This window comes from Myotis yumanensis, unplaced genomic scaffold (genome assembly GCF_028538775.1).
Source record: "Myotis yumanensis isolate MYYU_CA2020_CCGP unplaced genomic scaffold, mMyoYum1.0.hap1 SCAF_12, whole genome shotgun sequence".
Classification (NCBI taxonomy): Eukaryota; Metazoa; Chordata; class Mammalia; order Chiroptera; family Vespertilionidae; genus Myotis; species Myotis yumanensis.
Window position 1 is genome coordinate 26772446 of NW_027223763.1, and position 27200 is coordinate 26799645.

Below are 27200 nucleotides of genomic sequence, written 5' to 3' on the forward strand. Positions count from 1 at the left end.
CAGCCTATTTCAGAGCTCTTTCCCTTCTCTCTCCCCCAATCTGCTCCAAACACTGCAGTGGATTTAATAGACCTAAAATGCAACCAGACCCAATTTGGACTCTGCAGTGCTGGTAACACTCTCTGGCTCCATATTTAAAACGGGAAATATGAAAAAGCCACTCCCAGTTGAAAGAGCGCCAGTTGGAGTAGGAAATTAGAAAAAACTGCGGAGTCCAACATACAAAATAAGTGATAAAACCAAGTGAGTTGACCCCAAGTCTGAGATCCTTTATCCTTGCAAAGGGGTTCCATGTTTGGGCTGTCTTATGGGTTAAGGAAAAAGATGCTCTGCCGCTAGTTTTTCTAAGAAATCAGCTTTACTAACGAATACTTTACATATAATAAAAAATTTAATATACAGTTTGATGAATTTTGTTGTTTCTAGGTTGTGGCTATCTATATATATAAAAGCCTAAGCGACTATCTGACCATCTGACTGGTCGCAATGACATACAATGACCACCAGGGGGCAGACCCTCAATGCAGGAGCTGGTGAGCTGCGGTGACTTGGCAGCTGCGGTTCTCAAGTGATGCACCAAGGACCAGAGAGGAGGGAGCCCGATTAAAGGGTGCATCACCTGAGAAACACCCTCTTGCAATCCAGGACCCCTTAGGGGATGTCGGAGAGCTGGTTTTGGCCCAATCCCCACAGTCCAGGCTGAAGGACTCCACAGGTGCACGGATCCGTGAACCGGGCCTCTAGTTATGAATAAAACTGTTGTAAACAATCACATGCAGATTTTTGTATGGTTCTGTTTTTCTTGCTAAAAGAGTTGGGAGTAGAGTTTCTAGTTATAGAGTAACTGCATGTCAAACTTTGTAAGATAAAACTGTTTTCTAAAGTGATTGACCTATTTTGGATTCCCCTCCCTCTTATCCCCACCAATGTATGAGGGGTCCAGTTGTTCTAGTACTTAGTATTGTCAGTCTTTTTCATTTTAGCCATTCCAGTGGATATCTAGAGATGTCACATTGAGGTTTTTCATATTCCCATGACTAATGATATTGAGCATATTTTCATGTTTATTGGCCCTTCGTAGATATTCTTGGGTAAAGTATCTATTGTAGATAGATTTTTTATTAAGACATATCAGACAATTCTCAGAAGTCCCTGGGTAGCTGACATAGCAAGAACAGCTTAGGAAGTTGTGTTTATTTTCTTTGGGAATGGTCCAAGGCCCAAGGAGTTCAAGAATTAACCCTCATGCCTTGGATATAACTGGATTTCAGGGGAATTAAGGGACATTCAAAATTATACAAATTAGTTACTCTTTAAGCACAATGGTTCTTACTGGGGAAAGCAGTCAGTATATATGATACAGAGGTACACATAGATACAAAATTGGGCACATGATTTAAGAGATGGTTTTGTACTCCCTTTCCCTTGTAACCTCTCTTGTGTAAGGAAGGGAGATGAATTTGTTGTCACCTTATCCTGGGGTGAGAAAGGTGGAAATGTTTCAAGTGTGAAAATTCCATTGAAAGCTCTTCATGCATTTTTCTCCATACCTGGGGAATCTGATCATTTGAGAGAGCCACGTTGAACACAAAAACCAAAACACCTGTACAAGGCATACAGGACCAAAACTATTGGTTGAGTTTCTGACTCTTCCTCCCTTCTCTCAGTTCAGAAAGCACTGTTTACAATGCAAGGGACACAGCAACCATGTTCCAAGAACCTATCCGTCTTTCACTTTGTTTTTATCTCACCAGGCAGCTTTACCAACATCTCTTTCACCCTCCAAAATGTAGAGAGGCGATTTTAGAGGCCTCTGGTTGCCCTCAGCTCACTTCCCATCTGAACTCATCTGTTTCCTCTATACGTTGTCTTCAAAAAGGAAACCCAAACCCAAACTCTCGTTTCCATCAACATATGTTCCACCAGATGAGCCTCGGGGACTTGGTAACTGCGCTCCTGGGAACCGTTCCTGAAGCCCCCCTGAAAGTGGTTCCTCCTCTAGCTGAGCTCCTAGGGCACCTGACGTGTTCCTCAAACATATTTACAGTGGAGAACATGGGAGGTGAGTCCATGCCTTGAAAAGAATTTAGATTTTATTCATCTTTTTTCCCCTCTGAATTATTTAATCGCAAATAATTTTAGCAATAATCATTTTAACCCTTTTTTGAAGCTGAACAACAACATGTTCAAAGTTGTAAACAGTGATGAAACCCAGCCTCACCGGTTCTTGCTGCTTACAAGGTCAGGGAAAACAGATCCAGACTAAAGGGACCTTTGGGTAGATCTACTTTTGGTTAATCGGGAGTATCACAATCACTCCCTCTCCCGTCAGCTACTGCCTCACAATCAAATGCAGAGAAACGCCTAGACAAGTGCATTTGTTTTAACTGAGTAAGGAGAAAAACAAGACAAAAAGCAAAAGGGAGAGATTGCCAGAGCCCTGCTCAAATCCAGGCTGTGGTACAGCTAAGGCTGTGCTGATCAAGCAAAACTCCCTAATCTGCACACAAAGACCTCCCAGGTGAGTCAGCAGAAAGGGGCTAATCCCCAGAGAGGCGGATCCCTAAAGCTGTAGAGGCCACACAGCCCACAACATGGAAAATGGGGCATAACAAAAAGTTTAAAGCGGTACTGTGTAGTGAGAGGTCACGGGAGGACAGGGGAGGGTCTTGGCTAAGAGATGGCCTCTGCCCCCTCTCCAGTTGTGGGTCATTTACACAACTCAGCCTTGGGCAAGGCCCGGATATTAGGATGATTCCAAGGATACAAATATTGAGCTGTCAGCTGGTTAAGGGCCCAGTTGTGGGGTAGGGCACGGAGGTGGGGTAACTAATACTTTAAGGAAGGCAACCAGCTACCATATTCCTGATTCCGTAATAGTCAATCAACCAACTGGTACAAAATGTATATTACACTAGATGCCAGGGTGAGGAAAAGAAAAGGCAGTGGGAGGAAAGCACATTAGGTATGTGGAAGCCTACCTCGTGAGCCATTAAAGGAGAGAACGCATGTGAAAATGTGAACTGATGCAAAGTCAAAATGCCAAGCATGTGAAAGAAACAGGAGTGTACGGTGTCGGGGAAGGAATATGAGCGCCCTGTCCAAGTGACATAGAAAGCTACCGACAAATGAGATCTGGCATGATGGGGCCGCTTAGCAATCCAAGAAGAGAAAGTAGAGAAGGAAGACAGCAGGACGGAGGTTTCTGGAGAGAATGACCTGAGTCTCCTGGGATTAGAGCGGCCCTTAGGAATATTAAGGAGGCCTAGCAGACATTTTTCCAAGATGCTGTCTTTCGGTCAGGCGCGTTGCCAGGCAGACATACAGTCAACAATGGATTAATTCTTCACTGGTTCTAGGAATCAGGGCATGGCTGCAAGTACAATCCTCATTTTGTTTTATGTAAAATATACTCTTTTCCAAATTATTTCATCTTCCAAGATGAAGCACCAAGCATGACTTTTGTTAGTTATTTGCTTCAAAGTACTGGTCGCTGTTGTAAGTGACCTATTCCTCTTACCCGCCATCCCTGCTAACCACAGGGAACTCCTCCGCTCACCTCCGTCTTCCTCTTTGGAACTGGTGTCCATGGGGGCAGGGACCACATCGTGCCCTGGCCACAGATGAAGCTACAGTGCTGGGTACAGAGCAGGAATGATGGATAGATGGATGGATGCGTGCGTGCACGCGTGGGTGGACGGACAGATGGACAGACAGGCAGGTGGACGATGGATGGACAGAGACGGATGGGGAGGTCAAGAAGCAGTTCCTACAAAAGGAGCCTTTATTTGGGGTGAGTTGAGGGCCTTGCTAGTACAGGCTCTGGAGGGTTTCCACGGATCTCTTCCAGCTGTTCTTCCAGCGCTGGGCCTCGTTCACCTGCACTGTGTTCTCGTCCTGGATCTTCTTCAACTCCTCTTCAAACAATGCCAAATATTTCTAGGAGCGAGGCAGCAGGAAGAGGCCGCATGAGGAGGGGCTTCTGGACTCTGTGCTCTAGAGCAGTGGTCGGCAAACTGCGGCTCGCGAACCACATGCGGCTCTTTGGCCCCTTGAGCGTGGCTCTTCCTAAGCCTTAGGAGCACCCTAATTAAGTTAATAACAATGTACCTACCTATATAGTTTAAGTTTAAAAAATTTGGCTCTCAAAAGAAATTTCAATTGTTGTACTGTTGATATTTGGCTCTGTTGACTAATGAGTTTGCCGACCACTGCTCTAGTCTAGAGGAACACTGCAAACTGCTGGCTACTTGCTTTAACCCACCCCTGGTACTGGCAAGAGTTCCACCAGTCATTTCTCATGTATTTGCCCAACCACCAATCAGGCAGGTCTGATTGTTCAATAGATGGGGAAACTGAGGCTCCGACTGAGCCTTGCTGGGATCACCCGGCTAGAAAGAGACGAAACAGGGACCAGGACCCCAGTCTACCTGACTATGGACTCTGCACTTCTTGCTAACTGCTGCCCACCCTGTGGCCTCCTTGGGGATGTGGGGTCCTGGCTTCCTCGGGAGGCCGAGCCCTCTAGGCTTCAAGCCCTCGCTGAACTCAGCAGGCAGAGCTGGGGTCCCCTCTGCCTGGGGCTTGGCATGGTAGCTGGGTCAGGGCGGCCCCGGGCACAGTAGGCTTTCCCAATACCAGGGTCAGCATATCTCTGGGCAGGAAAAGGTTTCTCTCTGGGCACCAGGACCAAAGGTCCACACATCTTCAGAGCTGAGAGGGCCCATGGTTAGCATCCAGTTGTAGGCTCTTCTTCACACAGGCCCCCTGGGTGTCTGACAGGCACTCGGTTTTAACCCTGCCTCTGCCACTCTGTAGTGGCATCTGGAGGGCACTCTCTTTAAGCCTCAGTGTCCTCATCAGTAACATGGGACAATTCTACCTTCCTCATGGGGATGTTACAAGGACTCAATGAGATGCCTCATGTTGAGAACAGAAACCGTCAGCCGTTCCACCCACGGCTCCCAGGGCCTCCCTGCCTCTGACCGACTCTGGCCCCTTGTTCCTCTGAGAAGCCTTCCTCTCCCCGCAGTCTGGGTCGGGGGTGACCTCTGCGGGGCTCCTGCTGTACTGGGCTCACGCCATCAGATTCACGCTATCCCTGGGACTGGACATGACCAGCGGCTCACGTCCTTGTGTCTGAGCACATCGACTGTCCTGAGTGTTGACACTGTGCTCTGGGGTACCCTGACCTGTGCCATCGGCTCCATGGCCACAGGCCAGGACACTGTGATGGGAAGCTGTCTCCTTCCCCAGCCAGCCCAACGGGGCTGCTGTGCATCCCTCGGGTGCGCCAGTCCCCGCCCGCCTCTCCACTCACCAGGTAGACATCATCTCGGGCTTCCACGGTCGCCAGGTGGCCCAGCGTTGTTTTGAGGGTGGTGATTGATGGCGTTTTCCGGAGGAGAATCTCGTTTTGGATGGTGACTTCGGTGGGTTTGATTCCAGGCCACTTCCTACAAACAAACATGCATGTAAAAGCCCCGCAGGCTTGCCTCCACCATTTGCGGTGCACCCTCGAACCCTGGTGCGGAGATGAGCATTTCTTTAAATGTCTTCATTAAAAGAAAACCCCTTCTGATCATTTAACGTTAAGCTTCTTCAAGCTCTTTTTTGTATCTTCATCCGTGTGAAAAGTTTAAATCCACGTGAATAGACAACCCTGGGCTCTGCCTGGGCAGAGGCATGGCACACCTCTCCTTGTTTCCTACTTCTGGGCCCTCGTTCACTCCTCAGACAGCCAGCCAGGTGGCAGCCGCAGGCTCCTGCTCCATTTTTCCCACTGCGCTGTAATAGCTGCTGCTAAGAACGAAGCTGGGCAAGTCACTCCTTCCTTCTTCCTGAGTGACATACTTGGGGCACAGGAACGAGCACTTTGACAGCTCTTGTTACACATTCTCAGTGCCACCAGCAACCCTAGAATTTGCCTCACGGTGGGAAAGGCCTCCTTTTCTTTGTGGGCCCCTTTGTAGATCCTAACGGCCACTGAGTTCTCAGTATGTGCCAGGGGCACTCCAATCTCATTTAACTTTCTCTTCATAATACCACAGAAGGTAGGCTGCCACGCCCATTTCACAGATGAGAAAACTGAGGCACAGAGCATAGGGTTATTCCACAGCACTGCCCCCAGCAAATACAGCCATTCTTGGTATACCTCCCGTTCGTGGCTCTCACCTGCTGCCCCGTTCGATCAGAGGCTTCTCACTCTCTTCCTCCAGGGATAGCCCAGCAAGTTTCCTCCGAATGAGAATTGATGTTTTCTGTTTAGGGGGCTCCATCTCTGGCAGGCAAGAGACAGGTTACTGACCGAGGCCTTGTCCACAGCCTGAGATCAAGCCCCCCACCCCACCTCTGGCCTTAGAGAAATGAGGGCCTCACTCCCCTTCTCCCCACTTGGAGTCTCCCATGGGAGGCAGAGCTCCTCCCGCAGAAAAACTGACTGCACCAGATATGTAGGCTGTATTCTTCCTTTTTAAAAAAAGATTTTTTAATTGATTCTGAGAGAGGGAGGAAAGGTCAGGGAGAGAGAGAAAAAGTCGACGTGAAAGCGAAACATGGATTGGCTGCCTTCTGCACATCCCCCAACCTGGGATCAAGCCCACAACCCAGGCATGTGCCCTGACTGGGAACCAATCCAGCAACCTTTTGGTCCCCTGGATGATGCCCAACCAACTGAGCCACACTAGCCAGAGCTGTAGGCTGCATTCTTAAGTTTCTTTGTAATTCATATTGAATTCATTATTTTACTATAATGAATATTTACTGTCTTTGTAATACAAAAACTTTAATAAGAATAATATATTTTAATTACTTAATCGATTAGTGATAAATGAATAATACTTAAGATGTGATTTAAGTGTTTCTATAGCTACAAAAGTAATATGCACATTATAAAAATTTGAAACATCCCTAACCTGGAAAAAAAAAAATAGATTTTAGAAGTCTCTGGTAATCCCAGCCACCAGAGGGGATCATTATCAAAAGTCTGGTACTATCTCTCAGGCTCTGTCTCTCATTCTCTCTCTCTCTCTCACATGAATTCATATATATAGTGTGTGTGTGTGGTTTTTGAATGGGATCATAGAAAAGTACTCACTGTCAACTTGTGTTTTCACGTAACAGTATTTCTTCCTGCCTTTCCACATTAGCACATATAGACCATTAAACACACTTTAATAGCTGAACAGCAGTCACTGTACATTTCAGCCATAATTTATGTATCCCATCCCTTATAACTAGATATTAGTATTGTTCCCAATTCTTTGCAATGTTAGTGTTGTGATGAATATGCTTTAGAATATGTCCTTGAAAAACTGTGCAACTATTTCTGTTGGATAAATTCCTAGAGCAACAACTGCCAGGTCAAAATTAACAATTGTGACCGGTAGGTACAAGGAAGAGAAAAAGGAATTTTGACGGGTACTGACAGCGGGTTGCCCCCGAGAGCGGTAGCAGTGTTACCCTTCTCCCAGGGTCTCTATGGCACTTGGGCTTCCTCACAGTCTCACCAGGGCTGGTTGCCACCAAACTACTATGGTGGCAAGGCTGTTGGCGAAAATGGATATATTCATAATGTTCATATTTGCATTTTTTGTCATCAGTAAAGTTAAGCATTTGTTACATTTGTTACAGTAATTCACTGGCCATGTGAATTACTTCTCTTTTGAATTGCATGTGTTTGTCTTTTGTCTCTTTTTACAAATTTGACCTGGTAGAGTTCTTTGTACCACAGAGATGTTGGACTTTTCTCTGACTTTTAGATAGTAGGAATATTTTTCCAGTTTGTGGTTTGTCTTTTCATCTTTCAACAGTTTCCCTTGTTTTGTTTTGTTTTGTTTTTGCCACAGAGAAGTACCAGCCTATATTACTATATATATATATTAATTTCAGAGAGGAAAGGAAAGGGAGCGAGATAGAAACATCAATGATAAGAGAGAATCATTGATCGGCTGCCTCCTGCACCTCCCCCCCCCCTTATTGGGGATCAAGTCCACAACCCAGGCATGTGCCCTGACCAGGAATCAAACGGTGACCTCTTGGTTCATAGGTCAACACTCAACCACTGAGCCACGCCAGCCAGGCTCAGCCATTTCCTTTATGGTTTCTGGCTGTCATCTCATAGTTAGGAAAGCTGTCCCTACTCCAAGATTATGAAAATATTCACTAGTAGAGTTTCATTTTCTACATGTAATTGCTGACCCATTTGGGATTTGTTTTTTAATTTAAAAAAAAGTTATTTCTCATGAAAACAAACAAAAAGTCATCAGTCCCCTCGGTGGAGAATCTGTGTTCATTCTGGTGGAGTTGGGGAAAGGCAGAAATCCCGCATGGCCCATCAGCTTTTGTCTCGCCAATGCCCTGCGGCCAGGACACAGGGCCGTAGTGCCACTTACTTGCAACCTGGACATCATCGACGACGACCACTTCATCCAGCTGCAGCAGGAACTTTTCGGTGAAGCTGGCCAAGCTGGTTATGAATAACCGGCCACACTTCCTGATGCATTCCTGGAAGAAACATGGGGAGCCCAGTTGGTAGCAGAGAACCTTGCCTCCAACAGCAGGCTGAGGGAGGATTTGGGGAGCCAGCGGGTAACAAGACAAAGCCACACGTCAATTATAGCCAAGATAACTGACATTTGGTCTTCAGTCAGGAGACCTCTCCCAAGAGGTGACTTGGCTTGAAGGTAGGAAATGATTCCGAAATGGCCAAGGGACAATTCACCAAAGAAGAAATAAAACTAGACATGGATGGTGGGGGAAAAGTTCTCATTAATAATTTTGTAAATAATTAATTTAGAAATTAAGAGATACAAGTCACAAAAGGCCAATACTGACCATCTCCACCTGTAAAACCCGCCCACTTTCATCTCCTGACGTGGCCAGGGTGTCGGCACAAAGCCGTGCTCCATGCTGGTGCCGGGCTGTCAGTGGGGTCATCTCTCTGGAGGGAATTGATGGCACCACTGACCTCCAGCTTCTCCTTGGTGCTCATAATCATGCTGTCCAATTCTTTCTGTCTTTTCTCTTCCATTAGACACAGAGACTCCATTTGTTTTGAATGTATAGGGTGTCCAAGATTTGGATGAAGACTCTGGGCATTTTTATCCTTCAATTTTAAAAAGATCCAGAAATCAGCAGGAATTTCAACCACGCTGTCTTGAGGTCAGGACCAAAAAGTCACTGGCCTAGGTCCTCTGCCAGTTATGGCAATGGCCAGACTGGTGTGTGTTCTGACCAGGGTGTGTGAAGGGCCATGAGTGGGCAGAAAAGGCAAGATAGGGGCCTGGCTGGAGCTGACTCTGAGGGGCGGGGGAGGATGAGCTGAGCACCTGCCCAAGCACAATCCAGGCTTTGGTTCAATGAGAGGAACAACTCATGGCTGTGAGACCAGGGAGACAATCATTGTTGATCTCAATGACAATGGCCGCACATAACCCAGCTGACCCACCCAACAAGGAGTTTACTGAATGACTTCACTGAAGAAGCTGCCGGTTCCACTCCCATTCCCCCAATGCCTTGTGTCCCCCAGTCCCCATGCAACAATCCCAAGCCTGGCCCATCACCTTCCCTGGGACGCAGTTCTTCCCATGCCCTGCATCCATCTCTGCTCACCCAGGGCCCCTGAACCTGGAGAGGAAGGGCAGGTCCTGGAGCCCCTACCTTCCTTTTCTCCAGTTGCCTGTGATAATTCAAGAACTGTTCCCGGATCTCTCTGGTGGAGGTGCAAAGTTTTTGCCAGTTGTCCTCCTTGAAATTTTCCATCACCAGCCAACACATCTGGGGCAGCAGCTCTTCAAATCTCCGCATCTGGGCACGTAATTCTGTAGACATTGGGGAGGAGAGGCCAGGGGGGAGAACAGAACAGAGCCCCGTTGCTGAGGGAGTCTCTCTTACCAAGGCCCGAAGCAGTTTCCCAGAGAGAGAGAGACTTGGTCTTCGATGAGGTAATACCTATTTCATCAAAAGGGGTCCTGTGGCCAAACTAGTGTAGAGAAAACTACTACAGCATAAAAGTTCCAAAGACTTTTCTCTTCTAAACTCTGCAGGGCTTTTCGGCTCATTTAAAATAACATTATATCGTAAAACATTGTCTCATCCATTCCCTCTTTAAATATCGTCTTCTCTCTAGTCTCCTGCCTGTCCTCTCAGACTTCTAAATAGCTATATATGTTAGATCTGCTCTTTCCTCCATATCTCTTCACCTTTCTTCCCAAATGTCATCTGTTTTCCTGTTGTATTAAGGATGTTTTCTTTGCATCTACGTGCCAGTTCACTAATTTCACCTCCACCAATGAACAATATGGTTGTAAAGCCATTTATAATTTTTAAGTTTCAACTATTTATTTTTCAAATATAGGAGTTCTATTTCGTTCTCTTTCATTTCTACTTGTCCATTTTCATAATCTCTTGTTCCTTACTCATTTTTCCAATTTCCTCTTTTATTTGACTCTAATAAATACATGCTTTTATATTTTCTGTTTGATAAAGTCCTTACTGGCCTCATCCTGCTGTCTACCTCATGTTCAAGATACCTTTTTTTCCGTGTGTGTGTGTGTGTGTGTGTGTGTGTATGTGTATGTTTTGTTTATTTTTACCGTGAACTCTTTTTCTGGGCTTTTTATTTTGGGGAATCCTTGGAGGCCTGAATTGAAGGTGGATTTTACTAAAGAAGATTTGTAGCCCTAACCGGTTTGGCTCAGTGGATAGAGCATCAGCCTGCGGACTGAAAGGTCTCAGGTTCGATTCCGGTCAAGGGCATGTACCTTGGTTGTGGGCACATCCCTAGTAGGGGGTGTGCAGGAGGTAGCTGATCGATGTTTCTAACTCTCTATACCTCTCCCTTCCTCTCTGTAAAAAAATCAATGAAATATATATTTTTTAAAAATGAAGATTTGTAGTGTCTGTATTAAACAAGCATCTGGCACAACTAACTCACGATCATTTTCAGCTAAAGTATCAGTGAGAGTCCTTTTGGATGCTCCACAGAAAGTTAAATTCAGGTTTAGCTCAGTGTGACTTCAAGTTTAAAAACCACACTGGGGCTGGCTTATAGGTGTGGATTCTCATTGGAGTTTTTCTTCTTTACCCAGCACCAAGGTTTTTAATAAGACAGTTTGGGCTGTAGGAGTGGGAGGGGTGGTTTTTGTCTCGTTCCCCTTACTCTGTAGGTAGAGCCCTAGTGTCCTTTTGGACTTCCCACCTTGGGAGGTCCAGGCTTTGTCTCCTGTTCCCAATGCCCTGAAGGCCATGAAACCAGAGGCTTAAATTCACCTGGGAGTCAGCAAAGTCCTTAGGGAAGAGCCAAAATTACTGCTCAATTTATCTCTCAGAGTTCCAATTTTGTTTACGTCTGGGGCCTGTGTGTTTCTTGCTTCACAGTTAGCTCGATGCATTTAAAAGATTTCATCACAAACATATTATATCCGGCATTTTTACACCTTTTCACTGGGAGAGTTGGTCAGATACCTGGACTCCCAAACTGTAAGAAATGGAAGTGAACATTTACTGTGAACGGAGAATCTTCCAGAGACGCACATAATTGGCAGCATTTCCCAAGCCCATTTGACCACGGGACCTTCACTTTATGGAAGAGCATATAGAACGGAGTTCACCTGGGGAAATGCTGAGCCAGAGAAATGAGATGCTGCCTGCAGTGTCTATTCCAGTCGTTGCACAGCCACAGTAACGAGAGCCACGGCGGACTGTTTTCCCCTGCACATGGCAAGTCTGTGCGAGGGGTTTCATCCTCAAAAAAGCCTTGCATCGTGGGTTTTACAGACGAGGAAACGGAGGCTCATAGAGGCCAGGTGGCTTGGTCAAGGTCATACAGCTGGAAGATGGCAGTGCTCGGCCTGGATCACAGGTCTGACCATCCCCTAATCCTCTCCCTCTTCTATCCATGCTGCCTCTCCACCAACATAGCAGGCCTCTAATAGGCCCTCAGGTTCCCTGACTTACAAGAGGAATAACTAGGACTTATGACTGCATAAAACACACATGACTATGGATGAAGATGCAGAGGTACATGGAGAAATGGGCAAGAGGGGGGTAAAGGAGTTTTCACAACTCCTTTAAGTCATAATAATGGCTTATTATATTACATATAACAATAAATGTAAATGGCAAGATGTATCTACCTGCCTATTTTCATATCCCTGTTCTCTAGGAGGCACTCTCTACTGAGTTCATCCCAGCCTAGCCCAGCCCAGGCCAGGCATGCAGTAAGCACCGTGGAAGGATTCTTCAAGTGATTAAACACAGAGTCACCATATGACCCAGCAATCCCATTCCTAGTCATACACCCCAGAGAAATGAATACCTATGTCCACACAAAAACATGTACATGAATGTTCACAGCAGCATTATTCACAATAGCCAAAACACAGAAACAATCAAACACCCATAAATGAATGAGCAGATAAACAAAATGTGGTACATGCAGACAATGGACTATGATTCAGCCATTAAAAGGAATGAAGTGCTGATACACACAATAACTTGGATGAACTTTTAACACATTGTGCAAAATGAAAGGATCCAGTCGCAAAAGACCACATACTACATGATTCCATTCATATGATAGTTAACAACCGGAAACTCGATAGAGACAGAAAGTAGATTAGTGGTTGCCTAGGGCTGGGAAAGTGATGAGGGACCGGGGGTTCTAAACCTGACAGTGGTGATGGTTGCACAACTCTCACTAAATCCATTAAATTGTACACTTTAAATGAGTGAATTATATGCAGGTGAATATCTCAATAAAGCTGTCGAAAATATCTGTGCAATGAACAAAGCATTGTTAGTTATAGAAATCACCACATATCCCAAAATAAGGGGCCTTTTGGGACGAGGCATTGTTATTTCCCCCAGCTAAATCTGATGAAGGTTTTAATTCTAAGATGTCAACTTTTCATGGAGAGGCTCCTCTGACTCACCTGGTGACCTCCAGGTGAGAAAGTAACATCCAGACCCTGAGGCCCAGGTCTAGCTCAGGCAGTGGCTTCGTGCCACACCGGGGCCCGCCTGCCGGCCGCCCGCACCCACCTATGAGGCAGGAGTTGTGGTAGTCGTCCGTCTGGTTCTGGTACTCCAGGATCTTCTTGCAGACGTTCTCCATACACTGCTCCAAGGTATCAGACATGCAGTCGGGCCTGGTGACTGAGCGCTTCTCCCTGCGGTAGAACTCCTGCAAGAGAAGGTTGGCGGCGTGTGGGTGAGGACCCTCGCCATGGGACTCTGGTCCGCGATCCTGGCATCCTCCTCCCTGCTCTCAACACCGCCTAGCCTTCACTCCTGCGGTCCCCTGTGATGGTGACCCTTGCTCTGTCTGTCCTTTTCACCACTGCTGGTGTCACAGGGCTATGCAAGGCACAAGAGAGGGGATGGCACAATTCTATTTATCCTTCAAGGCCAGTATGGAATCTCTCTTCAATGACAGGGCTGAGGGCTTACTATGACACGCCAAGCTGGTTACCAGACTGAGGGCCACCAATATGGATGATCCGAAGCTCCTCCTCCGAAGGACTCACAGCTCAGCGGGAGGCAGACAGGAAAATGCACAGACACTCCTGTGTGGAGCGTGTGCTAAAACCGGGTACCGAGCAGTTCCTGTTGGAGGACCCCCTGCTGACATGTCCCACCTGTCTCCCTGTGGTGCCGCCATGTCTGTCACCCTCCTGCTGGGCACTGGCCTCAGCGACAGAGATGGGCTTGCTCCTCTGGGCAGACCCAGTATCTGAATACAGTTAGTGTCCAAGAGATGTTTAGGTCTGAATAAATGGCTAAATGAATGAATGAATGAATGAATGAATGAGGTTTAGCTGGGTAACCATGGTCATGGGGGCTGGAACCCCTTTCCCCCAGTTTCACCCACAGGGCCCTTATCAGCAGAATGCAGGAGGCAGAAGCAGCTGGGGGGCATGCGGCCAGTGGCTGGCAGAGGGGCAGGCAGAGGCTTGTGGGCTACAGCTCTCACCTCTATGACATTCATCAGATGCTCACTGATATCCCAGAGGAGGGTCAGGATGACCCCTTTAAAATCCCTGCAACAAACATGAGATGGATTCCTCAACGGAGTCAGGTTTAGCTAGCGCCCCTAGATGGACACAACAGGTTAAAATGTAGTTAAAGGAAAAGGCGCTGTCACTTACTCGGCCTGAATACGTGGCTTGTCCCAGAGCATCTGGTACCGTCTGTCTATTCTGTTGGGCTTGGTAAACCGTGTGACACTGTGGGACAAAGGTGAGTCAGTGCTCTGGAGGCCGGGGACAGACAGGCATATCTGAGCCTGCGGGAGCCCCACCTCCCTGTAGGCTACCTGCTTCCCACGTTTGGGGCTGAATCCTTCAAAATGCCTCTCTGCTCCTCAACAGTTCTGGAGACCACCTTACTGTGGAAATGAAGCTCTACCGCTGAATCCCACCCAAGGCCACTGAGAAGGGGGAAGGGAGCCAGGTGCGCGGCCTGCAAATTTGTATCCTTGCTACCCTGTTGAGCCCCCAAAGAAAAGTGGGTTGAGCCACATATAGGGTTGCAAGATTTTCAAACAAAAAAACAACGCCCCCATTTAAACTTGAATTTCATATAAGCGGCGAATGGTTTTTTAGTGTGTTTCTCATGCTATATTTGGGACATACTTACACTAAAAATATTACATGTTTTTCTGAAACTCAAATTTAACTGGGCATCCTGAATTTTCATCAGGCAGCCCTAGCATCATGGATTTCATTTTGTAGCCTAAATAAGTGTCTGTAATAATCGGCCCCCAAATGACCAGGAATTGGTTAATAGGTGACAGCTTTCCAAAGTTTTGTCCTTGTTTCCAACTTAAAACCAAACAGAGAAAAACCAAACATACTCCCCTAACCAATCATATCGGATGCCCCGCAGCTGCCCTCCTCCCACTTCCCATTGGAGGCCAACAGCCTCCAATCACATACACCCAAAGCCCTCCCTCTTCTCCACTATAAAGCTTTTCCACTCCTCTGCCTGCCTTTGAGTCTCCGCTAAAATGCAAGTGACGTGGCCGACTCCCTTGCTGTCGCCAAGTGCTGAGTAAATAGCCTTTGCTTTTCTCATTTGGTCGATCTTTGTTTACTTCTGCATTGCAGATGGCCTGAGTGTTTAAAAAGACCTTCTGGAGGTATGCAAAGCCATAGTTTCCTCACCACCACTTGCTCAAAACCAGGCATTAAACCACATCAAGGAGGGCTCACAGAAGACCAAGAAAGTTTGTGGCCTGCTCTCCCTCTTCCGTAAAAGCCATGTTGGGTGTTAGCCAGAGCGCATGCTCACTGAGCCATGAGTCTAATCACTCCAACATGGCATAGTGGGCAGAGCACATGGCTGGAAGGCAGAGGCCCAGACTCCTCCTAAGGTTCTGTGATGTCACCCAAAGAAAGCCATCTCCAGGGTCCAGCTTTCTGTTCAGTATGATGTGCGTGGGAAGGTAGAGGGCTTGGATCCACCAGCCATCACCTTGGGCACCACTGAATTCTCAGACAGGCTCTCTAAGAGGGAATGAGCGCAGATATGACCAAAACCAGCATCAGAGCTGGACCCTCACTGTGTCCCTTGGAGTCTTAAAGCTGTGGGCACAGGCGGCACATCCTGATGACAGACTCTGGTAAAGTAACAGGGTGGTCTCTGGCCTCCCTTTAGGGAGACAAGGTTGGGGTCTGGGAAGGGGAGATCTTGGGCAGCCCAGCGTCCCTACCTCACTACGGAGGTGGCATTGGCACTGGACAAGGTCTTTGCAGAGTGTTCTCCCTGGTTCCGGTGTCGCTTGAAGCCTTTGGGTGACAATCGCCCAGGACAAGAACAGAGGACCCCAGGTGAGTATGGACCAGGTGGCACCATTGGCTTCCCCACTGCCAGTGCCCTGCGACTCACAGGCCTGCTTGCTTTTACCTGTCGGCCATCGAGTTTTATCACCTGGGAAAACTGAAAATCTTGAGTCCTGAAATCTGAAACCAAAGGAAAGGATGTGAGGTTTTTCCCAGTGACCATGAGCACAGCTCATGCCAGACACTGGGCACCAGCCCGGTTAGCACACAACACAACAGGACTTCATCCTATCATGAGCCCCATTGTAGAGGAGAAAACGGAGGCTCTGAGAGGAGAGGTCCCTTGCTTAAGATCACAGGCTTTCAGGGGTGGGCTCCCATGGGAACCCAGTGTGTGTGGCTCCAAAGCCAGTTCCTAGAAGGCTCAGGGCATGGGCCCCGGTGGCTGGGCCCTGGAGGGCACCCCAGGGCCACTCACTGCAGGATCTTCTTGACCACATCGATAGCTGGGTCTTCAATCATGGGCCTCCCCATGCGGCTTGGCTGGACAAAGGACTCAGGGGTGACCACATCTACCTTGGCCTCCTCTTCAAGGACTTCTGAAGACACCAGGACGTCACTCTCGTTGTCCAAGTCAGTTAAGGTGCTGCTCTGCAGGCCAGAGAGAAAGGCCCAGCCTAGGTGCCAGGGAGGCAGATAGGCTGGGTTCACACTCCAGCACCACTTTGCTCAGGTGCTGCAGCTGGAGGCCAGCTGACTGACCATGTTGAGCCTCTACTTTCCCATTTATAAAACAGTAACGGTCACATCTCTTTTGGAGGGCCACTCACGCATGCATGCATGCATGCATGCCAAATTTCAACAATGTTCCCTGAGTGCCTGCTCTCTGCAAGGCTCTGCCTGGGTCCCTGGACATGGAGTGAAGAGGCCACATGGGCCCTTGCCCTCATGGACCTTAAAGTCTAGTCAGAGAGACAGACATGTAATACATATCAAGTAAGTGTTTGCTCACAATGGGGACCAGTACTGTAAAGGAAAAGATCCAGTGTCTTCTATGAGACTGAGGGTCATGGACCTGTAAGGCTGGCCTGTGGGTGTTCCCAGGCAAAGTTTTTAACTAATAGATGAATGCATGGATGGGTGAGTCGCCAACTCCCCCTTGAGGTGGACCTTAGAGAAAGGGTCAGAGTGGTGGCTCACAATGAGAGTTCAGTGACACTGTCCCCTCCTTTATTCTGAGTCATGACACTGCAGTGGGCTGTAAGAGGGAAGGCCCCAGCTGGACTTCTAAGCTTGTCAGGAGCAGCAGTGGTGGCGCGATGGAGGCTTAGTGTTGATGGTGTGGTGGGAAGAGCCTCCCCTTAGAAGGAAAGGCTGGTTCAAAACCTGGCAGGGTCTGAGGGTAACTAGAGCAGAACGTGAGGGGTGCCCATTTATGCTGCCAGAGGCTGCTATATAAGTCTGATGAAGGTGACATCTTAGGGGGGGGGGGGCAAAGTGGCATCTTGGGGATACCAGGAAAATGAAGAGGCCATGGAGGGCGGACTGCACAGGTTGCTGCATGGGTCTGATTTCACCCAGAGGGCAGGAGAGTGATAGTCACAGTGGCCTTTTCTAGGGTTTGGTCTGGCTGCAGCTCAGGAAACGGATCACGGAAGGAAGTGAGAAGCTAAAGACAGCCAGGGGGGGCAAGAGACCAGGGGATTTGGATGAGGTGGTAGGGGTGGGTAGAGAGAAGCTGGTGGGTGGAGTGAGCGGAGGGCCCTGATGGGGGAGAGGAGGTGGTATCAGGAGGTGAGGGGTCCTCTAAGAGACCAATGCAGGGAAGTGGCCCATCTTGGATTTGGACCCAGATCTGAGTGCACAGCCTGTGGCCTTTCCAAGGCACCCCATAGGCCTGATGTCCAGCAGGGGCCTGGGAGCGCCCTCCTCCCTTGGGCTTTGCTGAGCCCTGCATTCTCTAAGAGCTCACCCCCACTTCCCCGCCACCCCCTTCCATGCCTTACAGCAAACACCACTTGAGTTATAGACGCGTGCTTCCGCTTGCAGTTGAGGTACTGAATCCTCTGGCCCAGTTTTTCTTTCCAAGTTTGTATGAAGCCATGGAAGTCCTCAGTGACCACTACCTAGTGAGAACATGGGAGAAGAAAGCCGCAGGAAGCAGGCTGCAGGAGGGCGGGCCGATTCCATCTGAATCTCAGGAAGGGGAGCTGGCTGGTGAGAATGCCTCTTGGTTGGATGGAGGCCCCTCACTTGCAGGAAGGGCTCTGGGGGAGTGGCTGGCTCTCCCAGGCTGCTGCACTGGGACAGCAGCTCCTTCAGCGGCTAGGGCATTGGGAGTTCCACTACCGGGTCTACAGATTTGTTCTCGGCAAGTGATTTCAATATACTTGACTCAGTCTCCCCATCTGCATGATGGGGACAGGGAATGCTTCCCTAGGATTTCTCCTGGATCTTAACACGCTAGGTTCAGAAGGAAATGTTTGGCCCCAGATGGCAAAGGTGTGCAGAAGTGAAATGACCACAACTTTCTGGAGGGGCATCTCCAGGACAATGTCACATGCACACAGCGCCAGAGTAGCAATCCCATGGCCCATGCCCCACAGGTGTGTAGGAGAGCGCAGTGAGGTGCCGGGACACAAAGAAACATCGGCATCCAAATACAGGAGTCATGAGTGGCTCTGAAGGAAATGAGAGCAACATGAGTGATGTGTGTTCTCCACTCTGTGCTTTGGGAATGTTGGAACTTTTTCCAAGAAGCATGTGTTACTCTGCAAGAAAAATCAATAAAGACAGAAAAATAAATGTCCTCTATTGTTAGACAATGAAACCTTAATCAGTCGCTGAAATGAAAGAGAAAGGACTCTCTCACTGGACTCTAGCTGCCGGCCTGGGATTAAGTAGGGAGGCTCCAAGGCCCCTCGTGCTGGAGAAATCTTGACCGTGTGAGTGTATTTCCAGATTATGATTCCAGCATGAGGCATCTTTACCATTCGTAGCTTAGCATCTACTGAGCACTTACATTTTTATCTCCCTTTGAGTTTCGATACATTTCTACTTTGCTTTGAAGCTGTTCCAGAGAAGAATTTAATCCATCTGCTTGTGAATTAGATTTTGCCACCTAGAAAAGACAGAAGTTCCAAGATTTGTTTCTAGAATACTGATTTTGATCAAGAAAATGTTTAGTGAAACATATTACCTGAGAAATGAATTGAATACTGGAAAAATTAAATCAGGAGGGGGAAAAGGCACAATCTTATCAGAAACTTGATCAATGTGCGTTTTAAAGATTTTTTAAAAATTGTCAAATAGATAAGGCTTAAAAATAAAATTGGTGCCTAACCGGTTTGGCTCAGTGGATAGAGCATCGGCCTGCGGACTGAAGGGTCCCAGGTTCGATTCCGGTCAAGGGCATGTACCTTGGTTGCGGGGACATCCCCAGTAGGGGGTGTGCAAGAGGCAGCTGATCGATGTTTCTCTCTCATCAATGTTTCTAACTCTCTATCCCTCTCCTTTCCTCTCTGTGAAAAATCAATAAAATATATATATATAAATAAAATTGGTGACTCACAGCACTGGTTGAGGGTATAGGTATGTTTCTAGGAATTTATCCATTTCTTATAGGTTATCCTTTTGGTTGGCATATAATTGGTCACAGTAGTCTCTTCTGATCCTTTGTATTTCTGTGGTATCAGTTGCAATGTCTTTTATTTCTGATTTTATTTGAATCTTGTCTCTTTTTTTTCTTAGTCAGTCTAGCTAAAGGTTTGTCAATTTTGTTTATCTTCAAAAAAATCAGCTTAGTTTCACTGATCTTTTGTATGGTTTTTCTAGTCTCTATTTCGTTTATTTCTGATCTGACCTTTAGGTATTTCCTTCATTCTGCTAAAGTTTATTCTTCTTTTTAAGTTTCTTTTTCTTTTTTTAGTTCCTTGAGGTGCTCAGCTAGATTGTTTATTTGAGATCTTTGACCTGGACTCACATTTTGGCTGTACCGTTTAAGAGCTCTGTGTCCTTGACTAAGTCACGTACTCTGTGTGTTTCTTTCTCTCTAAAATGGGGATTAAAAGCAGTGCTTGCTTTGTACAGTTCTTGTAAGGACTAATATAGCCAATCAAAATAAGTCCATTAACATTCAAAGAACTGAATGAATGTCAGAAGCTATGACGATTTAATCTGTTTTCCTGGCATGAGTGCAAGTCCCATGGGGCAGAGACCACACCAGTACCCCCAGCTTCTAGGACAGTGATGGCATGCAGGTGTGTGTGTGTGTGTGTGTGTGTGTGTATGTGTGTGTGTGTAAGAGAGAGAGAGAGAGAGAGAGAGAGAGAGAGAGAGAGAGAGAGAAACAGACACCAGATGAAGAATTAATCGGTCCCACCTCACACTTAATGTTCACTTGCAGATTTGTCAGCAACCGCTGGATTTTCTCTAAGAAAATAAGGTCCACAGACAGGTTATGGATTTTACTTTCAAACTTGTTGATAAAATCATTGGCCTGTAAATAAATATAGAAAGTAAGGGGGGGGGGCTTAATTGGGCACTTTTGGGCTTCAGAAGCAGAGGGGGACAGGCTCAATTAATGGTTGGAAAGGGGGCCTGACTGGCCTCGTTGACCTTGTAACCAGGTATCCTGGGAGCCTGGCTGGAGGTCAAGGGTGGGGCTCACCCACCTGTTCCAGGTATTCGCTCTCCATCTTCTCCATGTTCATCATGATTGAGCTTTCAACAACCTCTATCCGGGTAGCTTCCTTCTCTAGTCGATTACACAGTGACTGAATTTCTTCAGGGGAAAAGTTGCCTCCCTCTGAAAACAATCTGAAAATAATTTGGGAGACATAGAAGCCACTGATCAGACCTGAAACTTTCTATTCATCCCAAATATGTGGTTAATAAGGCTTTAAATTAAAAGTACAAGATCAAGGTAAAATGAATGCAGGTAAGTCAAGGACAGAAGCAGGAAAATAACCCACATGCCCATCGAGGGATGGGTGGATAAACAAAATGCAGTATATGTGCACGATAGAATCGTATTCAGCCTTAAGAAGGGAGGAGACTCTGGCACACGCTTCAACATGGATGAATGCTGAAGACATTATGCTACGTGAAAGAAGTCAGACACACAAAAGGACAAATGTTGTGTGATTCCACTTCTAATGAGGTATCTGGAGGCAGAAAATCGAATGGTGGCTGTCAGGGGCTGGGGGAGAGGAGAACGGGAGTTAGTACATGACGAGTTCAGAGTTTCCGTTTGCAAAGATAAAAATGTTCTGGAGATGGATGTTGGTGATGGCAGCACAACACTGCAGATATCCTTCATACCACTGAATTGAACATCTGAAAACGGTGAAAATGCATAGTTTTATGTTATGTACATCTTGTCACAATAAAAAACTAAAGGGGACATGACCAACTCTCAATAGAGAAAGCCTGGTGGCCGCAGAGGCCCGGACGCTGGCTCCCACCTGCTGTGCTTGATGAAGTCAATGTTGGTATAGCGAAGCTTGCCCAGGCTCTCCTCCAAGTACTGGCGGAAGCTGCGCAGGGACACCTGGATGACATCAACGTAGCTAAGCAGCTCCCGGTTCAGGGTGCTGCTGAGAGTGACCAGCCTGGGGACATGGGAGGGGCAGGGTGGTGACTGGCAAGGGAGGCCAACCTGGAAGGCTGCTTGGGCTCCACTGCTGTGCCCAGCTGTGAGGCCACCAAGCAGCACTGCCCATCGTCTCTGCACAGTAAAAGAGGCATTCGAAGGAAGTTCAAAATGCCGGCGTGTGCGGGACACAGTGTGGAACTCTCAGTGTGCGGGGTCAGAGGGCCCCTCTCTCCTCACTCCAGCCCCTGCCACCAAATTGGTAAAAGAATCCCTGGGTCCTACTGAATCTTGTCCTCCCCCCGGCACCCTCGCTCTAACTCCCGGCAGCATGGCTCCTGTTCCCCAGGGCTCCCCGGAATGAGTGCCCTTGCAGGTTTCCTCTTCACACCCAAGTCCACCCTAACCAGTTGCCTCTTGTGTAGCTGATCACTGTGCGGAGACCTGTGAGGCCTCCTCGCCTGTTACCAGGCTGAGCCTCCCTGAGCACGCAAGAGCCCCCATCCCAAATCCCTGCATGGCCTCCTGGAACCCCTTGCTCTGCCCTGAGCACATATCTACCTCCAGCGGGGCCAGTGCCCCTTCCTGATGGGAGAATTCTGCCCCTACCCACCTTCCTCCATCCTGATTGCCCTGGACGGAAGGGGACATTTCAGGATATATTGTCTGCATAGAGCACCCTTTGTTCTCTCTGGCTGCACACCTGCCCCGGCCCCCAAGCCCCAGACAGATGTTTCCCACTTGGACTCTGACTCTCGTGCAGAGGTGAAAAGAAAAGAGAAGGTTGCTCCATGGCCTGGAAGACCCCAATTCTTTTATCCACCAGAGGGACCACCCCTCTGACAGCAGCCACCCGGCTGTGTTCTAGGCCCACAAGGCCAGGGTGGGGGACTCCAGGGCCCTTACTTCTGGCTCTTGGTGGCATTCAGGAAGATGTGTTCCATGTCACTAATCTTGCTGCGGAAGTTTTTAGTCTTCACGTTTTGCTCCTCTTGGAACTGGGAGAACATCAGCTTCTCCTTCTTCAGCGCCTCCAGCACCCCGGCACAGTGGCTGTCCAAACGCTCTTGATGAAGCAAGAGCTCGGCTGAAATGAACGAGGGAGCTGAGGTCCTCTGGGCCCCGAGTCGACTCAGGATATCCCTTTCCCTGACATGACGGCTGCCCTTCCCAGGCTGCTGCAGAGCAGGGACGATTCAGGACAATGTCCCTTCTTCTGCCCTGCTGCCCTCACCGGGGCGTGGCCTGGGAATGGGCACAGATATCAGGGAGGCCAATTTGAAACTGCTCCAGCGTCTCTAATTGGAGAGGAAGCTCTGCCCAGCTATGGTAGGGAGGTCTCTGCTGGTGGAGACACCCTGCCTACAGCTAAAGGGAACAAGGCCTGGGAGATGGAGAGCCCCAGAGAAGCAACCTGGGAGCACGTGAGATAGGGGCAAGGTGTTGGGGAGGTCAGGGATCTCGGTAAGAGGGCCTGGGAGAAAACACCCAGCCCACAGCTGAGCTGTTGAGGCTGGTTCCTTTTGATCATTTCCAATGAGCCTGAATTCCAGTGGACTTCTAAGATGAAGAACCGGGATTTGGCTTCAAAGGATCCATCACAGGTCTTTAGAGCTAGCAGACAGGCCCAGCTCACCCTATCTGACCTCCCTACCGCTGGGAGAGGTGCAAGTGCTGTGGTCCCAGCGCCGTCAAAAATGAATGGTGTGGCTCTGGGACATTGCTTCTCTGGCCTTGACTTCCACATGGTGCATTGGGCCAGGGAGCCAGGGAGGGGGAGGAAACCAGCCTTTGGAAAGCACCTTAACTTATATTTATCGTTGATGCACATTTTTCAGATGAAGACAGTGGGGTTCCAAAAGTCAAGAAGGTCTCCTGAGGCCACAAGCACTGGGACTCCAGGCCAGGTTGCCTGATTCCACAACCATTTCACCACCCCGGGCAATAGGAGGCTGGGTGGGATCCGGTGGGAACTGTCTGAAGGTCTGTGATGGAGCTTGAAGTGTGATCCAAGTGAAAACCTAACAGGGGTCACGGAAGGATCCAACTAAACGTGTGCCCCCGCCCCCATCACTGGAGCCCTCTGCCTAAGAAAGAAAAGGCACCACTTTTAAGTGTTATACATTATAAGCAGAAATTAATGGCTACCACTTCGGGAGGCCTGTGGCTTGTATGAGTTGCTGACGGTTCCTCACTGTGTCACTGCCACTAACAACATCCTCTTCTACAGGTAAGAGACAGACCGGAGAAGTCAGGTAACCTGGCCGAGTCACACAGCTACAGTGGTTGAGCCTGACAGCTCTGATCCTGGAGCTACAGGCTTGCCTCTGGAGCATCCGCCACATATCTGACAGGTATGTGAACAGATCTGGCATCCACACAGCTAAAACAGGACAACACCCTTCGTTTCAATATTCTAATGCCTCTTTAAAAAACAACAACTATTAAAACATTTTGAATGAGTCTTCTTAAGTACTACCTTCTCGGCCAGCCTGGGAGGAGCAAACCCTGACACGCGTGGTGTGACAACAAGATAAGGGTTGTGTGGTGCAAACTGGGGCAGCGAGTGAGCGTGGAGCTGTGGTGGCACCGACGCCAGGGGTCTGGAGCAGGGCCGCCTCCCCAGGCAGGGGCTGTACCTGCCCTGACGTTGTGGATGTCCTTTTCAATGTGCTCTGCTCTTGGCTGGTGCAGGTGCAGGCGCAGCTCCAGTTCTGAGTCCAGCTGATCAATCTTGGTGGACACGGTGACCCGGGCACTGAGGGAACATTGGTCAAACCACTTCTCTAAGTGCTCGAAAAAGCCAGCTCGAAGCCTGAGGGGGAGACCAGTGAGGGTCATTCTGACGGCAATCGGGGTCTACGAGAGATCTTTCCATATTGATAAAGTATTTTGCCCTTCCACTCTTCCTTCCTTATTTTATTTCCCCAAAACACTGTGTTTTTGGTGTGGGTGGATCATAATTCTTTAACCATACCCCTGCTGGAGGACACTGGATGGGTTTCAACCATTTGTTCTTACAGAGAAGGCCACAGTGAATTACCTTGTACATATGTCAAGTGTAGACGCATTTCTATAGGGCAAATTCCCTGAGCTGGAATTGTTAAATCAAAGGCTAAAATACACGTGTGATTCTTGAAGATACAACCAAAGTACTTCTACTTCGAGGCAACTTGAACTCCCATCAGCAGTGAGGAACAGTTCCTACTTCTCCATAGCCTCAGAGTGCATTGTCCAACTTTTAAATTTGACAACTTTGTCATATTATGACTGAGATTGAGCATATTTTCATTTGTGGAAGACTATTGTATTTCTTTTTCTGAAAACTATCCATTAATACATTTTGCCCATTTCTCTACTGTGTAACTGCTTGTTTTTCTTATTAATCTCTTTACACAGGAGCTCTTTATATATTGGGAACATGAGGTCCTTTGACTGTGATGTGAGTTGCAAATATTTCCCCAGTTTATCATGTCTTCCTTTTTAAAAGTTATGTTGACAGCTGTGTATTGTTAAGATGTCAGTTCTCCCCAAATTTATCTGTAGATTCAATGAGATTAAAAAAACAACACACACAACTCAGCAGATGTCCTCTTATTGAAACTGATGAGCTGAATTCAAATTTATATAGAAATACCAATGGTCAAGGATAGTTAAGACAACCTTGGAGAAGAGCAGATTTGGAAGACTTACACTTTGAGATATTGAGACTTGGTATAAAGATACAGTGCTCAAGCAAGGTGAGGTGGAGATGCAAGGATATACACACAGAGCAAAAAGAAAGGGGCACAGCAGAGCAGTGGGGAGAGAAGAGTTTTCCAAATGACCTGGGGTCAACTGGTTATCCATATGGGAAGAAATTAATGTTGACTCCTACCTCACACCATATACAAAAATCAATTCCAGGTGGATTTACATCTAAATGGGGAAGTTTAAAACAATGTCTTGTGGCAGATAACATAGGACAATATTTTCATGACCTGGGGCAAGCAAAGATTTCTTAGATAAGACACAAATTACACTAACCCTAATGAAAAAATTTATGATAGGAACTTATTACAAATTAGAAATTCTGTTCATCAAAAAATACCTTTAACAGAATAAAATAAAGTGCCCTACCGGGTTTGGCTCAGTGGTTGGAGCATCAGCCCTCAGACTGAAAAGTCCTGGGTTCAATTCCGGTCAAGGGCACATACCACATACCTGGGTTGCAGGCTTGATCCCCAGTGCTGTTCAGGCATGTGGGGGAGGCAATCAATCAATGTGTCTCTCTCACATCAATGTTTCTTTCTGTCTCTCCCCCTCCTTTCCACTATGTCTAAAAATCAATGGAAAAAATATCCTCAGGTGATGATTAACCAAAAAAAAAAAAAAGAAAAAGAAAGAAAAAAGAAAATAAATGGGAAAAAAAGAGTAAAAAAGGTAAGCAAAGAGAGGGAATGAATATTTGCCATGCATTTACCTGACAATAACCTCATATCTAGTGGAAGTAACTAACTCATATGAGTCAGGAGAAAAAAGATAGATAATCCACCAGAAAAAAAATGGGCAAAAGATTTTAAGATAAAATAACCAAATGGTCAGTAAGTATATAAAAAGATGCACAACATCATTACTCATCAGAAAAATAAATACAAAACCACAATAAAGCACCACTACTCGTATACCATAGTGGCTAAAATAAAAACTGCTGATAATACCAAGTATTGGTGAGGATATGGAGCAAGTGAAACTCTCACACACTGTTGTAAACTGTTAAAAACACTTTTGAAATCTCTTGGCAGTATCTTTTTATTTTATCTCCTCAAGATGGATACATGTATAACTCCATGTCCTAACAATTCCACTCTTAGTTATATATCTAACAGGAAAAAATATATATATATATATATATGTTCACCAAAAGATGTGTGCATATAAAAATGTTCAGAGTGGCATTGTTGGCATATCCCCAAATGGGAAACAACCCAATGTGCATCAGTAGTAGAATAGATCAATAAAATGTGTCATATTTTTAATAATTGAATACTACGCAGAAATAAAAAATGAGCTATAGCCACATTAAAAAATATATATGAATCTTATAAACATAATGAAGGACGCCTGATATAAAACAGTACATTCCGTATGATTCCATTTAAAGTTGAAACACAAGCAAAACTAATTCAGAAGGTAGAATATTTGTTATCCTTGGGGAAGACAGCGTAGTGACTTGGGACAGGTACATGAGGGGGACTCCTGGAGAGTTGGTAACATTCCACTTCTGTGAGTACTGGTTACCTGAGGTATTCCCTTTGAATAATTCACTGAGCTATATACACTCATGATTTCAGTACTTTTTGACATGTATGCTATCCTCCAACATGCAAATCTAATAATTTAAACACAGAACTATTTTTCTGGTTAGTTCCAAGGCCAGATGGCATAGTATTTGGTTCAAGACTCCGGAATTACAGGGTCTAAATTCATATCATGGATCTAACCACTTCCTATCTCAGAGATCTTCTTCAAGTTACTAACTCTCTGAGCTTCAGTTTCTTCATCTGTAAAATGGACTAATTACTGTACTCCTCTTATACTTATTGAAAGTATTAGGTCCTCTCAATAAATATTAGCTCTTGTGGTGGTCCTTGTTCTATGGGCTCTGAAGAGGACAGACATAGCCCTGTGATAGAGGAAGGAGAGGATGAGGTTCAAGTCAGGAGAGTTTCCAAGGTCAGAAAATGCCAAGATAAAGGAGAAAAGAATACAAAGGCCTGACTCTACTCCTTCTATTCCCTGCCCATGTGTAAACATGGGAGGTAGACTAGCAAGTGATCTAT

General features: G+C 47.0%; 1 protein-coding gene across 10 annotated transcripts in view; it reads right to left on the reverse strand.

The window, feature by feature from the left end:
• Window positions 1–1083: 1083 nt before the first annotated feature.
• CCDC180 (coiled-coil domain containing 180) overlaps window positions 1084–27200 on the reverse strand; it is a 54701-nt gene continuing 28584 nt past the window's right edge. Inside the window, exons 22-40 of one of the 10 annotated variants that reach the window (XM_070431122.1) lie at window positions 24018–24136; window positions 22285–22465; window positions 21251–21397; window positions 20459–20603; window positions 20167–20283; window positions 18808–18906; window positions 17792–17911; window positions 16264–16436; window positions 15910–15965; window positions 15716–15791; window positions 14151–14228; window positions 13976–14042; window positions 13045–13186; window positions 9661–9821; window positions 8969–9106; window positions 8394–8505; window positions 6175–6280; window positions 5321–5456; window positions 1084–3939 (exon numbers count right to left, since the gene is read on the reverse strand). In XM_070431122.1, coding sequence (XP_070287223.1) covers window positions 3811–3939; window positions 5321–5456; window positions 6175–6280; window positions 8394–8505; window positions 8969–9106; window positions 9661–9821; window positions 13045–13186; window positions 13976–14042; window positions 14151–14228; window positions 15716–15791; window positions 15910–15965; window positions 16264–16436; window positions 17792–17911; window positions 18808–18906; window positions 20167–20283; window positions 20459–20603; window positions 21251–21397; window positions 22285–22465; window positions 24018–24136 — 2302 coding nt within the window. In that variant the 3' untranslated portion in view covers window positions 1084–3810. Of the gene's footprint in view, window positions 3940–5320; window positions 5457–6174; window positions 6281–8393; window positions 8506–8968; window positions 9107–9660; window positions 9822–11274; window positions 11480–13044; window positions 13187–13975; window positions 14043–14150; window positions 14229–15715; window positions 15792–15909; window positions 15966–16263; window positions 16463–17791; window positions 17912–18807; window positions 18907–20166; window positions 20284–20458; window positions 20604–21250; window positions 21398–22284; window positions 22466–24017; window positions 24194–27200 lie in introns of those variants that run through there. The other 9 variants (XM_070431121.1, XM_070431123.1, XM_070431124.1 and 6 more) reach the window with 9 other exon arrangements.